This window comes from Nanorana parkeri, unplaced genomic scaffold (genome assembly GCF_000935625.1).
Source record: "Nanorana parkeri isolate BGI_ZX_2015 unplaced genomic scaffold, ASM93562v1 scaffold2, whole genome shotgun sequence".
In the NCBI taxonomy this organism is placed as follows: Eukaryota; Metazoa; Chordata; class Amphibia; order Anura; family Dicroglossidae; genus Nanorana; species Nanorana parkeri.
This window is the reverse complement of record NW_017306270.1, coordinates 4869273-4884913: the sequence shown is the minus strand read 5'-3', so window position 1 is coordinate 4884913 and position 15641 is coordinate 4869273. Positions and strand designations below refer to the sequence as shown.

Genomic DNA, 15641 nt, shown 5'->3' with positions numbered 1-15641 from the left:
CTAGGACCTGCTCATTAAAGAGACCTTATCACCAGCCGACTGAACAGTAATTGTTGGCACTGAAGCTCCCTGCGTGATAACAATATGTTCTATTAGGTTTCAGTAATCAGATCTGCACTCCTGAGCCACTTCCAAGTAATGTCTGAGACTTTCTATCCTCCACAGCCCTCAGGTTGGCCATCCTTGGACAGGGGTGGTGTGAAGCATCCGCTGGCATGTAATATGTGCAGAGCTACTTTGACAAGTCTAATTCCTCCTGCTGCATTCTGTATAGCAACTTAAAGCTCGAACTGACAACACAACACCTGCTCATCATAGTTATCATAGTTACAGGGGCCAAATGGGCAAAAAACCTGAGAGTCACTAGGTTACATCCTGCCACTTACACCGTACGAAGGCTTCATTCACACCTATAAATAGGTGCGTTTAGGGATTCACACATGAGGAACCTGTACATTTCTGCAGCATGAATCCCAAATCTGCCATTTAGAAGCAGCAGCTGTCACCTGTTCAAGTTAATGATCGGTACGTCCTACGCCCAAAGAAGTACAGGAGCTTCTTTGGGGCGTTTTTGTCACGCGTTTCCATTGGGAAACAGCCAAGTAGCCCTCGGAAACACGCGTTTGTCGCACGGTTTTTTTTACCGCGAATCACGCGACACAAAACGCGCATATTCGATACGCCTAGGTGTGAACCCAGCCTTAACTATTATCAAAATTGTGTCTTATTTGTGCATCACTCGGCTGTAGAGCCTCGAATCATCTCTGAATCGGTGCCGACACTGTCCTTCCTTCTGGAGGGTGGCTACTTTTGTTGCCCATGGTCCCTGTGTGTGTTGTAAGGTAGTCACCACTCCAAGCTCGGTCCTCTGATGGACTCCAAATCTCATGTTTGGTTTACTAATATGTACTGAAATTAGAGTGTCTGATGGGAGGGAATTTGGAGCGGTAACTACTTTACAACACACACAGGCACAATGGGGAACAAAAGTTGCAGCCAACATACAGGGTGTTTTCAGCCAGGCTGTGGGGGGTAAACTGTGATGGACCTACAGGTATTGCATTTATATTAAACTACAAATGTTCAAGCTACACCGTGTTTTAAATGTACAGGTCACTCTGGAGTGCCAAGTGCATTTTATTACAAAGGTGAACTAACCCTTCAAGGCTATAGGCAGACTGCATCATATTTGATTTTGCCCACAGTTCCACTTTAATTTAGGATGTTCGATCGGTGACAAGAGTGATTTTAATATAGATTTTCATCTAACATCTTAGTATCCCCCCGGTTGCCTCTATCTAGCCCCAATTAATTCCTCCTTCCTGCTCTGCGCCGCTCTGTGTCTTCACTGATTTCTGATACTGTTTGTAGGAAAATATTTTTTGTTTTTATTCATTTGTGATTGCTTTATGCAGCGAGTTAGAAAAGACTGAAATGAATTAATTTTATTTGTAAATAACTTTAGCACACTTTGTACCAGACATGTACTTCGCATACCGCTTGATTTAATATGATCACTTGTCAAAATGCAAAAAAGCATTTTTCTTTTTTGCTTTTTAAAATGTGTGGAAACAACACTTGGAAAACAATATTGCCAAATGGAAGCCTTGTTGTAATAAAGTTTTTGCCGAGCAACAATCAACAGAGCTCCGGTTAATGTCGGGTCCCCTATAAAAATAAGGTTAGGCTCTTTATAGTCACAGCTCTACCTATTAAAAGCATTTTATGGGGGACATGATAATCCTTTCAACAGAGAAGATAGGATGCCTCAGGTACTGTATGTCAATATGTAAAGACATTTTACATTAATTGTCTGCTGCGGAATTTAGGAAAGTTCTGACGAGTTCCAACATTCGAATCGCCCTCCCAGTGCAGACATCCAGTATTTGGTGTCTCGTTTCTTACAGGAGCCCTTTCCCTTTTCAGATGTGGTGAGTCTGCCAGTTCACATTAGAGCCTGTTCTAAGCCGATTCACTGATTCGCACACACCTCGGGGGAGATGGGAACCTTATGTAAAAGGCACATCTGCAGCGCAGCAACAATCTGTCCTGCCCGCCCCCATCTAGTAGCCTTCCGTTTGCTTCAAGTAAAAATGGATATACACACTCTGAGTGGGAGGCCTGTGTGCAACACTTGGAGCTTCACAGGAAATAATGCTGCATGATATGAAATCACAAGAGGGCCAATTCACAAAGCTCAGCGAGTAGAAGTTCACTCAAACAATTCATCCCCACACAGCTACCTCCGCATGTATCACTTTCCCCTCCTCTTTTAGATTGTAAGCTGGCAGGGCCCTTCTCACCATCTTGTCTTGAATTGTGTTGTGATTGTAATGTCTTCCTTACATTGTAAAGCACTATGGAAACTGTTGGCGCTATATAAATACTATAGTACTATACTATAATATAGTATTTATAGTATATAAATACTATGTAATGATAATAATAATAAATCTGCTCTTATTTTACCTCTCTTTATTTTGCATGCTGAAACATTCAATTCACAAAAGCAGGAATCATTACTGCATGCTCAGTTTAACATATGTGTACATTACGATTGTGTTATTCTAATATCTCAGACTTCATTTTATCCATTACTGTTACATTTTGGGTGTTTAAATACTTTGCATTGCATTTTAGTATTAGAAGAGGTGGCGCAGATGTTCTGTAGATGACTGTTTTACTTTCACCACATAAGGATCCCACATATAAGGAATATCTTCACCACCTGCATGTTAAGTTTACATCCCCATAGTTAAAGCTGAGGTGGGACACTGCAGCTGTCTCTCATCTGCTCTTTAGATCGAGAACTGAGCACAAACCACTGATTCACAATTTTCACCCTGCAGAGAGAGCGGTGACTATCAGTCACCACTCCCTGCAGGGATTCCCCCCTCCTCTCTCTCCATTCCCCCAGCACTGACTGGGGGGACAGACAGGGGAGGAGGTGGACACAGCTGGCTTTAGAGAGGCAGAGCCAGCTGCCAATCCGCTATTGTTGGGATCTTTCCTGACTGATGCGCAGCTCTGCACTGTCAGTATATAGCGGGCAATAGTAAATGTCCTCCTGTGACCCTTAAGAAAACTAATGCCAAAAAAGGTTTGGCCATAGTTCTCTTTTCATCAAACAGCAATATCAGTTTTTCTGTGCCGAATGACTATCTGAAATATCAGGTTGATTTAGATCTACATCTGCTGATAATCAGACAGTTTAGAGAGGACAAGCAACTCTCCTGACTACCGAAAATCTATTTTGACATTAAGGTCTCATTCACAGGGGGCATGTTTCAATGCTCAGCGTAGAGGGATGGTTTTTGGCGTACCCAGAGCTGTGGGAAGAAATGTGCAGGCACAGCTCATGGAGACCCAGAAGCTGTACTCCCTCCCGTGATGCTAAACACAGCTCCGAATTTTGACATCCGCACACAGATAGCGAACAGACCTGGATCCATCATGTCTGCATCCAGAGCTGTACACAATCTGTGTGTGGCTGTGAAAACTCAGAGCTTAGAGAAGCAGCGTGAGAGAGCGCACAGCTCCTGTGTCTCCAAAGAGTTGCATGAGCTTCCCACAGCTCTGGGCGCATCAATGTGCCCATCACACTGTATGGAACAACATGCCCTGTGTGAATGAGGCCTAAATGTGTGGCAGGGTACAGGAGTGTCCCGAGGCATGTTGTCACCCAGAGTAGCCACCGGGTGACACCCCGCCGTGACTCCATCTTGGTGATGGATGCCGGCAGAAAGAGCAGAGACATAAGGTATACCGCCAGGTTCCCTCCTCTCTTGTGCAACTGTCCAGCTCTCGGTCCATGACTGAGTGCCTGACTTTTCACAGGGGTTGCAACCAAAATGACTGTCAGTGACCCTCCAAAGGTGTCACTCTGGTGTGGGCCGCACTCCCCTAGGGACACCACTGATATAGAACAATCCACAGGCACTACAAGCCCAATGACGGGTGTCTGTAGACATTCGTTTTTGGGTCGGGTGAAACTTGTTGATCACCTCTAACTATAAAAAAAATCAGACAAATATGTACAAAAACTTGTATCTAAATGACAACTGCATGCTGCCTTCTTCTGCGCCATACCACACAATGAAATCTGTATTACAAAGAATAAATAAGGTTCCATTTCTATTTACCTCCATGCAGCACACAAGCATCAGGTAATGCCTGAAATCTGTCATAATGCCACTCTGAAGGAGGTGATACATCTACACCTCAATAATGAGGGATAACAGCACATTTTCTCTTTGTGAATTGCATTTCAAGCATATTTTTATTGTTCTGGCTGTTAAAATAACAATTGAGTAGGTAAAATAATCCTGAGCATGTTATTGCCGCTTTACTTAAATTGAAGTTTGATAAAATTAGATAAGAAGCATTACTGAGTCCCCTTTAGTGCTGTTATTGTGGGCGTTTGATCTAAAAATGGCTCGAGGTGACTTCAATTACTGCAAGGGCGCTGATAGGTTTTATTATGTATAGCTACCTATAAAACTAATTATACAATCTTCTTTAGATTTGCCAAAACTGTGTCATTTGAAGACAAACCTAAACAATCCATTCAATGTGTATGCAGCCAGGCAGTCCTCATCTTACATAGTTGTTGGTAGATGTAAAGAAGATCCCACCATCAGACTGTATAGCATACGGCCAGCTTATGTCTGATAGCTTATATCTGATACATATACTCATTTTTACAATATAGCTTTTTTTGGTACGACTGCCATTTGCTGAAGAACGTGATTAGGACAATTGTGATTATAATTGCTACACATAATAACCATAATCATATGCTATATGTGGAAAGTTGCTTTGCTGAGAAAGCCATTAAAGGTTTCCTTACAGAAAGCAAGGTCATTGTAACGGAACTACACTGGAGTGCTGCTGCCAATATATCGATGCACGCTATGCCGGGAAGAGGGGGCCATTAAAGCAGAACTATGGGCACATAGAAAAGACACGTTTAATCTGTTTGCACATTCATTAAAATCCTTTAATGTATTTTTAAAATAGTACATTACTTTTTTATATCATTACTATATTATATCTTGCTGTAATCTGCTGTACAGCAGGACTTAGTCTGGGAGAAGGGAAGGCAGTTCTGGAAGTTAATTAGGCTCTGCACTGCACAGTGCTGTCAACATACCATAGAGCTCTAGCAGATAGGAGGGGAAGAGCGGAGCAATGACCTCAACAGTGAGCTGCTTGCTATCCGCTATACAAGTCAGTATCCTGGCTTTTCTGTGTGGCAGGGGTAAGGGAATCCTGAGATGAGCCGAGCAGAATTAAAACATTTTTTGGCAGATAAGTATTTAAATTACACCTGTCATGAGAGAAGCATGGGGGCTGCCACCGCTGCTTTCCGGTTTCCTGTGCAGGATCTGTGAGGGGCTCTGCAGGATCTCAGTGGGGTGCACAGGATCTGTGGTGGGCTCTGTGGGGTCTATGGCAGAGCCCACCACAGATCCTGCAGATTTAGTGTGTGTGTGCGTGTGTGTGGGGTGGGGTTTGTGTGTGTGGTTGTGCCCAAGTTTCATCTTGCCTAGGGCAGCCCCAAACCAGAATACACCACTGCCCCCACCCTCACATATGTGCACATCGGGTTTGCCGACATACATGCGCTGGAGTGAGAGAAATACCTTTAAGACCATCAATCACTGTCAACTCTAAGGTAATGGCTATAGGGAATGTTGGGTACCATGTTGCTGTTTTTTGGACGTGCGTTTTCAGGGCTAGACATGTTTGGTATTAATTTACTCAACACCATCTAATTTTCTTTACACATTATCAAAAAATTAGGTATTACATTGTGCATGTTTGTAAAAAAATTAACTGTAGTGTATTTGTTTGGTGAAAATATGGGTTTGATAAATTGTGTTAATATTACTTAACATAAAAATATGCAACTACCCCAAATGTAATTTTCCGGGGTCTCTGCTTCAGAAAATATATAATGTGCATTTTAACAAGTAGAAAACAAAAAATACAAAAAGTATTTGCCATTGAAAGGATAAATCACTATCCTGATATAAGCATGCTGTATATATGTGTATCTTAATTCCTTGTCGTTGTACCTGTTGCAGGTCAGAGTATACCAATGAGAGCAAGAAAGCAAATATTCCCAATAGGAGAGCTCAGCAATGATAGCCTACGTAATTCTCTCATGACAGGGGTACTTTAAACTGTGTATTTATCTTCTTGCCTTTCTCCTGTAACTATAAGACCAGAGAATCCCTTTATATATCTCTCTCTAACACCCAACACCACCTTGTCTAAAAGAACATTGATGTGAGAGATTTCACACCAAGGAAAGGATTAAATACAAATTTGCAAACCCAAGTCAGCAGATGTGTGATCTGTGAAATCACAGTTTTACCGTCGGGTCTATAAATGTCCATAGAATTATTATGTCATCTGGGAGCATTCTCTGTAAGAGCCAACCAAGACTCCACATTCAAGCTAGTAGATTTGTCAGGCTTGTAGTCACAGTCAGCTCAAAAATTTGTGACTGTTGCAGTTTTTACTTTGCCAACGATGGGAATAGCAGCCTTGTACTGAGGTGCTGGCAATTGAAAACTGTTGGTGGCCACATTATAGCGATATGACTTTTCTGAAGTGCTGTTTGCAGCCTGATTTCCTGTCAGCCAGATCAGGCTAGGAGATGGGGACAGCAGTGTCTGTAATGAATGTATTGTACAAGATATAAACCTGGCATGTACCATTTACGCACCAAAATTTAAGTCCTGCGCTTTTTTTTTTTTTTTTAGCACAGAGCATATGCATCTGTATTTTGTATTGTCCTATAGACATGTGCGATTCGTTTCATTCCAAATCGAAATTCAGAGATTCGTATGTATCCGAATTCTGATATACAGATATAACGAATGCAAACAAATCCGAATTTCCAATTCTTTTATTTTAGACAAACTTTTGTTTTTTGGACGAAATTTCGTTGCAGCAAAGTGACATTTGAGAACAAAAAAACTTTTTTTTCCTCTTAAATGTCACGTTGCTGCATCAAACGAATGAAAACGTAATGAAATTTCGTACGGATTACCGCTAACAAATTTGGTCCGAATCCAAATTTCTAAACGAATTGACTTTCGGACGCGAATTCCGGAAAAACAAAATAAAGCAAAATCTAATCAAAATGAAATGATTTTTTTTTTTTGCTGGTGCACATGTCTATTATCTTATAACTCTGGTGCATCGTAGCGCACTGTAGATGTGCATTGGGATGCAATGTTACTTTGCATTGTGACACACTTCAACCCATATCTACAGTGAAAGAGGAATACAAGCAGATTGTTACAAATCATGTTATAAGGGTCTATTAGTAAGGCTAAAAACAAAATCCAAAGTGCAGAAACCCGTAACCACCAATTAGCATCTGTCTTCCATTGTTCTGACTGCTATGTGCGGTAACCTGATTGGGTGATATGAGTTACTGTGTACCCCTTGATCTTTATCTTTCCTTGTTATGTCAGAATATTTAGTTCACAGGCACGTCATTTCACTTGCACAAATCCCACTGAATGCATAATAATGGAGCCTAACTACTAGATGATGGCTGACTGTATGATGTCCACTTACCCTCTGCGGTGGAGGTGGTAGTGTAGCAGGCTGGATGTATTCTTGATAATCCATGACATTCCCATAATCTGATGTACTTCCTTTGACTGGCAGTGGAGGGGGGATATCCGTTGGTTCTACAGCAGAGACACCATTTTGTTCCATGCCTAGAGAAAGCAATTGGGTAGATGGACAATAGTATGGGACTTTGTGCTTCAATGTACATATTATACACAAACAATGAGCACAGTCGTAACACTTTCTTACATACTTGTATTACCATTCCTTGGAGGGCTCTATATTTGTTTTTGGTGAAAACAGGTGAAAACAACAATGCTTTGATACACATACAAATGAATTTACCTTATTCCAGGTCATAAGATTATAATGATACATAAATATCTTGCACATATATAACCTGCTAGCTAGATTACCATGATTCATTGTTTACCTATACAGTGCCAATGTAATGCTTAGCTTTGTGCCAGATCTTCCAGCCCAAATTGTTATTACACAGGGCTTCAGCCAAGCACAAGAATAAGGTAACACTGCACTAGTTTACTATAAGGCACAGGTCATAAGAGATCTCATGCAGCAGGGAATCTGCTGTTCCTCGTGAAGCCAGGGTAGAAATGTCAGCTCTTCCTTGTTCTCCATAGTCAGCACAGTACAAGAGTAACAAAGTGAATCAATGTAAAAAAAAAAGAAACCCCTTGGTTTGAAAGTCTATTAGAGGACTCTGAGGTGAAGGGGGCTTCTGATATTGAAGAAGCTCCTGGTGTGAAGGGGGAACTCTAAAGAGTAAGGAGGCTCCTGATGTGAAGAGAGCTCTGATGTAAAAGCGTAGATGCTGTTGTAAAAGGGGAGGCTCTGATGTGGAGCAAAAAGATGTTTATTGTCTACATTTTTGCATGGAGTCCCTCTTTTAAAATCCATGCCAGTGCCCTATCTGGGGTATCTGTTTGATATAGATTTTGGAGGGGGGCCACATGTCTTTTTTTTTTTTTGGACTGGCATGCCTTGAGATTATGCATACTATTAAAGGGTGCCATGACTGAAAGAAGATTGAGAAATACTGTATTAGAGGACAGGAGAGTGGTGAGTGGTAACAGAGAGTGGCTGCTGCCCATCTCCTGTCCTCTGTATTAGAGAACAGGAGATGGGCAGCAGGCTCCACCGCCCCTCTGAAAAGCGATTCATGCTGGATCGTTTTCTCAGAGGGCTTTTGAGCAAGGCTTCTAGGCATTCAGGAGGCGATGATGCCGCCTCCTGAATGCCTCTTTTTTTTGGGATCTTAAGGTGAAATATTACATGGAACTACCATGCCACAACCACGTGCCAAATGTTTGGCACAAGGTTGCGGTGCGGTTTTATTAACATCAATGGTATCTTTTGGCAGAGAGTTTGGTAGGCAGCTTTATGGAACTGGAGAGAAAATGACACAGTGCAGGTAAATGTATATAGATGTTACAAAGACATCACAAGGAACTTTACAAAGCACACACAACAAACTAGTTGTATCTCCCAAAACATGTTCCAACATTTCATTCTTTACATAAAATCCCATGTTGACAATTGCACTGTAATGTCACATTTGTCAATCTATCTATCTATATATATATATGTGTGTGTGTTTATAAAGAGAACCAGTGATCTGCTCATATGTACTGGACGGTACATCCTATTTTTAGTACCAGTGCAAAGTGCATCCCAGCCAATCAGAATTTAGGTGAGGAAAAGACGACTTGCTATGAGATACATCACTTTGCTCTTAGCCAAATGATCTACAATTGGGACAGGTGGAGCAATACAAAGTTAATAACAAACAAATAAAATACAAAATATAAAACCAAAATGTGACAAAGAACAGAAGGCTGATAGAGTGATAGAGAAGACATGAAAGATAAGTGGGATGTAATAACTCACCTAGTGATACAGTAAATGTGAGCTTGGCTCTGGGAGTGACAGGTGGCGGTTGCTGAGTTGAAGGCTGACCCGGGGATACAGAGAAGCGCCTATCACCAGCAACGGTAATCAGGACTTGACTCTTTGGTCTCTGAGGCCTTAATGGGCTTATCTAGGATAGGGAGAAATAATGGGATCAGTAGACTTAAAATGGCTTTACCAATGACAATCTTAGGTGAAAAATGACAACACTCAAGGTGTTCACCTTATTCAATATATGACAGTGACAAGGAGAGGACTCAGAATTCATATAGCCATCAACCCACTTCACATAAGCTAAAGTGTTCAAGGATGGAGAGCTGCTCTCTTCTGTGAGTAAGTGATGAGGAATAGCTAAATGTGACTAGCTTAAAGTGGAACTGAACTCAAAAAAGAATTGCTATGTTATAGAGACCATTAAGAAATGTTAGTTGTGCCTAAGTATGGCAGTACTGTGGAAAATGTACCTTTTTGTTTCAATTCCTGATACAAATTACAGTGCACCTCCTGGAATGCGAGTATGCCTAGGAACTCCTGCGTCCACAGCCTTATAGTTGTATATCTGCAGTGTGAGTTCTAAGGCACTGTTGCCTCTGAATGCTAGTATCAGGAGATTTGGAGTAAGATTTGCTGATGTCATTACCGTACTGTTCTCATTGCTGGAAGCTCAGACAGGAGGTAGCAAAGCCCTGCTCCCACCAAGATACCAAGATGGCCACCTCCATACAGAGACACAGTGCAGAACTTAGCATAAGCCAGCAATATGGAAAGATCAGCTGCAGAAAGACCAAAGGCAATTCTGGTGACTAGTCATTTGCCCTTTGCATGCCTTTGTGGTCACAACTTCCAGAGTTCAGTTACTTTAATATAAAGTGTGTAGAGTGTTATGCACCTATTTATATACAAACTCTTGTATGTGGCCCATTTGCACTCCAGATGGGTAAATACCAAATCTGTTGTGGGTGCTGCAGTGACAAGCAGATGTCGACACACTTGCAAGCACTAAGGAAAAGAGTCACTGACACGCCAACATTGATATAACTTCATCTTTTATTGAGCCAAGTCTATCATATCACAAAGCAAATGACGTTTTGGGCCCGCATAGGGTCCTTCATCAGGCAAACAATTGTATGACACATTGTTTGTCTGATAAGGGGACCCTGTGGCCCTGAAATATTGTTTTCTTTGCGATATGATAGACTTGCATCAAAAAAATATGAAGTTGTATCAATGTTGGAGTGCCCGTGACTCTTTTCCTTAATATTTATGCACAAACACACATACAAGCCATGTGTATTGTTACAAGGTAATATCTAATCTGCAAAAGCATTTGGTGCGTTTCTAATCTTTGTGGAATATGTTCTTCTGAAATACTGTAGGTCTGCACACCCTGAGTCATGGAACATGTAAGCATCTAGCATTATAAATCCATCCACGGCTCTGTGTCCAGTACCATTATGGCAGACCAATCTGCGGTTATCTAGACACGGCTCCATAACAAAGGGAGCGTGCTGTAACTTGACTTACGGTCTCTGAAAGTATAACAGCATCAGATTGCTGGGGTGGAATGTCAGTCGCTTTGAACTCCTTATCGAATATTTCCTGGTGCTTGCTGTTCCTCTTCTCCTTCTTTTTCTCTTTTTTCTCCTTATCAAGATCATCTCTGTCCAATTTATCTTGGGAGCGGGAATGCATCTTCTTTGGCAAGAAAGGCTCAAGAACAAAACTGCAAACAGAATGTTGGAAAGAATCAATTAGATACCGATTCAGTTTACACGGGCGGAGGATTCTAGGCCAAAGTAATCTCAGCCGTGTCGGGTTTGCTTTAGAAGTGGCGAGCTGTGCTTTATCTTTCTATACATTTATGTGACTTCATACACCGAGCTAATACACTTATATATGCACACTTATCTGAACTATCACAATAGGAAAAGCTATCGGCTGCAGCACAGCAAGTATGCTGGTTTTGTCGCAGATACAGAGCTAAGTAATGAACAGATATTACAGCTCAGCCTACAATGTCAATTACACCCAAATTTTCGCTTGGTTTTTATTTAATTTATCTATTACATCCATTTATAGAAGTCTGACATACTCTGCAGCTCTTAGCAGAGAACAATTAATTACATCAGTCCTCATGTAAGTGGAGTTTACATCTTAATATCCTCGCCACAGAATACACAGTCCATAGATTCCTTCCTTTTTTACCAAATTCTGATGCTATGTGGCCCCAAAAACTATTCCCATCATAGATCTTCCTCATTTTAATGTTTCACTGAGACTGAATCTCAAAGTTGAAGAGAAGAACTTGTCACACTCCTTACCGGAGATCCCAATGATAGGGATGGGTGCTGAAATGACTGCGGATGGCGCCACTATCACATAAGTTTGGTAGAGGAGAATGTCACCAGCACACCCAAAATCCTTTTAGGATCATCAATTGTTCATTTTATTGAACAGATTGCCAATTGAATTTATGCATGTCCCCCTAGGTCTGCATGTTTTTCAACCTGTTTGCCAGGATTTCCATTTTAGGTAAAGAAAAAGTCTACCTTCGATGTGCAATCAATACGCATAATAATGTAAGCTACTGCAGAGGTTAAAATTAAAGCATAGGAAAACCGAAGTTACTTCAAAAGTCAATTTCAATATTTCTAAATATGCAGCATTAATATAATACACAAAATAACGATCCTGACATGAAGGTTGTTCAGGCATGGAGCGCTGTCACCTGTTATAGGCTGACAGCACTCTGTTCCTGTCTGACATCATACTCCCATGTTTATATGAAAGAAAGGTTAAAATAAATATTTCATCAAAAAATGGCAATTGTTACAGTGTGTTGGGCCTCATTCACACTGCTAAGAGCCGGTCCGTACAGATCCGTATTGGGCCGTTCCCGGTAAGGACAGGTGCTGCGTGTGATTGTACTCAGCAGCCTGTTCTTCGCTATGGGAGTAAGCGGCCGCTCGCTCACCCGAGTTGCACGTCCATGAGGGTGTCCGTACTCGTACACAGAGGATGGATCCTGTCTGCGTATGAGCATGGACACCCGCATGGATGTGCAGCTCGGGTGAGCATACATCTCCGTACTCTCATAGAGAAGAACAGGCTGCTGCGTACAATCACACGTAGCACCTGTCCTTACCGGGAACGGCCCGATACGGATCTGTACGGGCCGGCTCTTAGCTGTATGAATGAGGCCTTAGGAAAGGATAGGCCCTCAAGTTAGAGTTTACCCTTGCAGTGGGGCTACCCCCACACTGCAAGGGTTAAGTGCTCATTTTGATCCAGGGATGTAAATAAAGCAGATTCACTCACCTGATCCTCAGTCCTGCGTCAGTCAGCGTTCACCTCTCTCTCCCTCCACTCTAGCTGTGGAATGACCCTCAGTGTCTTCCTGTCTAAACTGCATAAAATGTGATGATGTCAGTAGTCCTTAGAGCGCGTGAGCCCGAGGAAGAAGAGGGTACGAGGACCGGTCTAGCAGCCCTGGATGACCGAGGATTAGTTGCGTAATACAACTTTATTTAAGCCCCCTGGACAAAACAAACACTTAACCCTTGCAGTCTGGGGGTAGTCCCACTGCAAGGGTTAAATTTGCAATTCCTGGAGTTCCTCTTTAATGTCCTTGCTAAATACAAAATTGTAATTCAACAGCACTGATTTAAACAGCCCGCACAGACAACTCATTTTTGACATAGGTTATAATACAGACCTATGCAGGGACGTGAACAGGCCCTAAAATTGAATGTGTTTGTAATTTTTACTTAAACACGCCTTTATTTAAAATGCTCTAATGAGCCCGTGGAGTTGTACACCGAACCTAATGTAGGTGATGGGAACACGACTCCTTAGAGATTTCACTGTTACTGAACAAAAGAGCTGTAGCTGATTTACAGTTTACTCTACCGCCGTGCAACGACAATCGCTGTGCGTTCCGCGAGGCGTATATCTTAAAACAAAGAAGCCTCTTTCGGCTCATTTGAAGTGATGGAGGGGATGCAGCCAGGGTTGCACGCATAGAAAACACAAGTGTTTTGAAGCCATTTGGTAAGACGCCATTGTCAATTTCTGAAGCCTCTTCTGCTGAGTTCACCGAAATTGACGAGAACCGGGAGAGTTGCCAAGCAGGCGAAGTCCAATATTAGGAATGCCGAGAGGCAAACTAAACATTTGAGACATGCAAAGGGGTAGGGAAAAAAAATCTGCCTTTTAACTTAAATCAAGTGCATCATGGCTGGGTCAGAGCGCGGCGTGTGATTGTACCCGCAGAGCTGCAAGAAACAGATGGGGTAAATATTTGACCTCCTGAAATGTCAATAGGCATCTGCACGACTTACAAAGGCGCTGCAGTCAAAGAATGAGAAATCCTTTTCAAGCTGTTCTCAAATCTTTTTTTTTTTTTCTACTTTTTTGTTTTCTTGTTTGTTTGGTAATCAGAGAATTACAATAATGCCAAAAAACAAAACAAAGTAAATGTGAGCCTCACAGCACAGAGCAGAGCAACATTCCACAAAAGTGATACAATAGTACTTTGTGTCCATCACTGTCCCCCAAGCAACAATGCTCCACCCTGACATTGGAGACTCACATTTTTTAAAATCATACAGTTAAAGTGGAACTATAGGCAGTGACATATATAATAGTCAGTCCAGGGCCATCCCTATAATGAGGCAGCCAGGACAAGAGGGGTGTGTGGGGGTCAGTCTCAGTCTCCCAGGTTGCTAATAGCTCTTAGCAATCCGTGATGCTCTGTCTGGCTTCCCACCCAGCTCACTGATGTCATCGGTTGCCAAGACCTGCGTGGGATGCTCGGCAACAAGTAACATTAGTGCTGGGCTGGATTAAGAGCATCATCAGCCTGATGCTGTCAGTCAGTCGGACAGGAAGCAGCAGAGGCAGCTCTCTAAATAGGCATATTAGGCAACCGCTCAGAGCGAGTGGCCACCTAATATGCCTGAATAAAAAGCTGCCAGTGCCTCTGCCTGATTGTGTTCAGCCGGCCGGCCCGTATTGCCATTGGGCATACCGAGATAATACAGGCTAGCTGGGCCTATTTTCAGTGGTGGGCCTGGAGCTGGCGCTCCTGTAGCCCCCATATTAATCCGGCCCTGCATCAGAGAGAGCCACTGGCCCCAGAGGTAACAGGCATCCGCTGGTAGATACCAACCCCCCTCCCCCCGAAATGACCTTTCACTGACAGGACCCAACAACCCAAACCCCCCTTCCTTCCAGAAAAGGTGAATCACTGACAGCATTAGCTTCCCCCCTCTCCACAACCTCCTCCTGGAAGGACCATTCACTGGCAGCGCCCTTCCCCCAACATCACCTGGAATGACCATTCACTGACAGCACCCATCCATCTCCCCTTTCCATCCTCCCGGGCGGCGAATAGTGAAGGGACAGCCCTGAGTCAGTGCATAGCATTACTTCATTGGAGTAGAAAGGTGACATTAGAGGCCTAATAGACTCCCAATGCTCTCTTAAAAAGGACGACAGGACCTGGTTGTGTTTACTTAGGGCTTTCCTTTTAAAAAAAACAAAACCTCTCGTAGTTTCAATATTGTGCAGGCGTGCAGGATGAACACATTTCATGATTGGGGTATTGTAAGCGGCTGATTCTGGAATGCAGAGGATCAGCGAGGACTTGGCAGCCAGTCACTGGCCATATGTATGCTGTATATCAGCTGGAATGATTCAGTGCAGTATCCGTATACCAGACTTAAAGGAGAACAAACAAAACAGAGTGGCTTATATGTATTGAAACCATATGCTTTCTAGCAATCCCAAAGGATGTGTGCAATAAAGCGAGGGATCAGATGGTAATTTTGTTGTGAAAATAACTGAAAACAAGCACGGCTGGGTACAAAAATAATATAGGTTTGTTTACCATGCAAACAGAATATGCTGACGAAAAATGTCCACAAAAAAATGCCAAACCTGTACATCTGTGTGTATTTGTATCCTAGTATATAAAAGGAATCCTCCAAAGCAATTGCCTAAATCTCCCCTCAGGCCAACAACCTTGTTCCTGGACTCCCCTTCCTCTCCTCCGAGCTCAGGACCGTAGACGCCGAGCTATAAGGTTTTTGTCTCCAGCACCCCTGTACCTCTGT

The 15641-nt window shown here is 42.6% G+C and overlaps 1 protein-coding gene across 1 annotated transcript in view; it reads right to left on the bottom strand.

The window, feature by feature from the left end:
* Positions 1 to 15641, bottom strand: part of DOCK1 (dedicator of cytokinesis 1) — a 373877-nt gene that overhangs the window by 3136 nt on the left and 355100 nt on the right. The window contains exons 50-52 of the mRNA XM_018561275.1: positions 11050 to 11248; positions 9505 to 9655; positions 7600 to 7745 (exon numbers count right to left, since the gene is read on the bottom strand). Of these exons, the coding sequence (XP_018416777.1) occupies positions 7600 to 7745; positions 9505 to 9655; positions 11050 to 11248 (496 nt within the window). The remainder of the gene's footprint in view (positions 1 to 7599; positions 7746 to 9504; positions 9656 to 11049; positions 11249 to 15641) is intronic.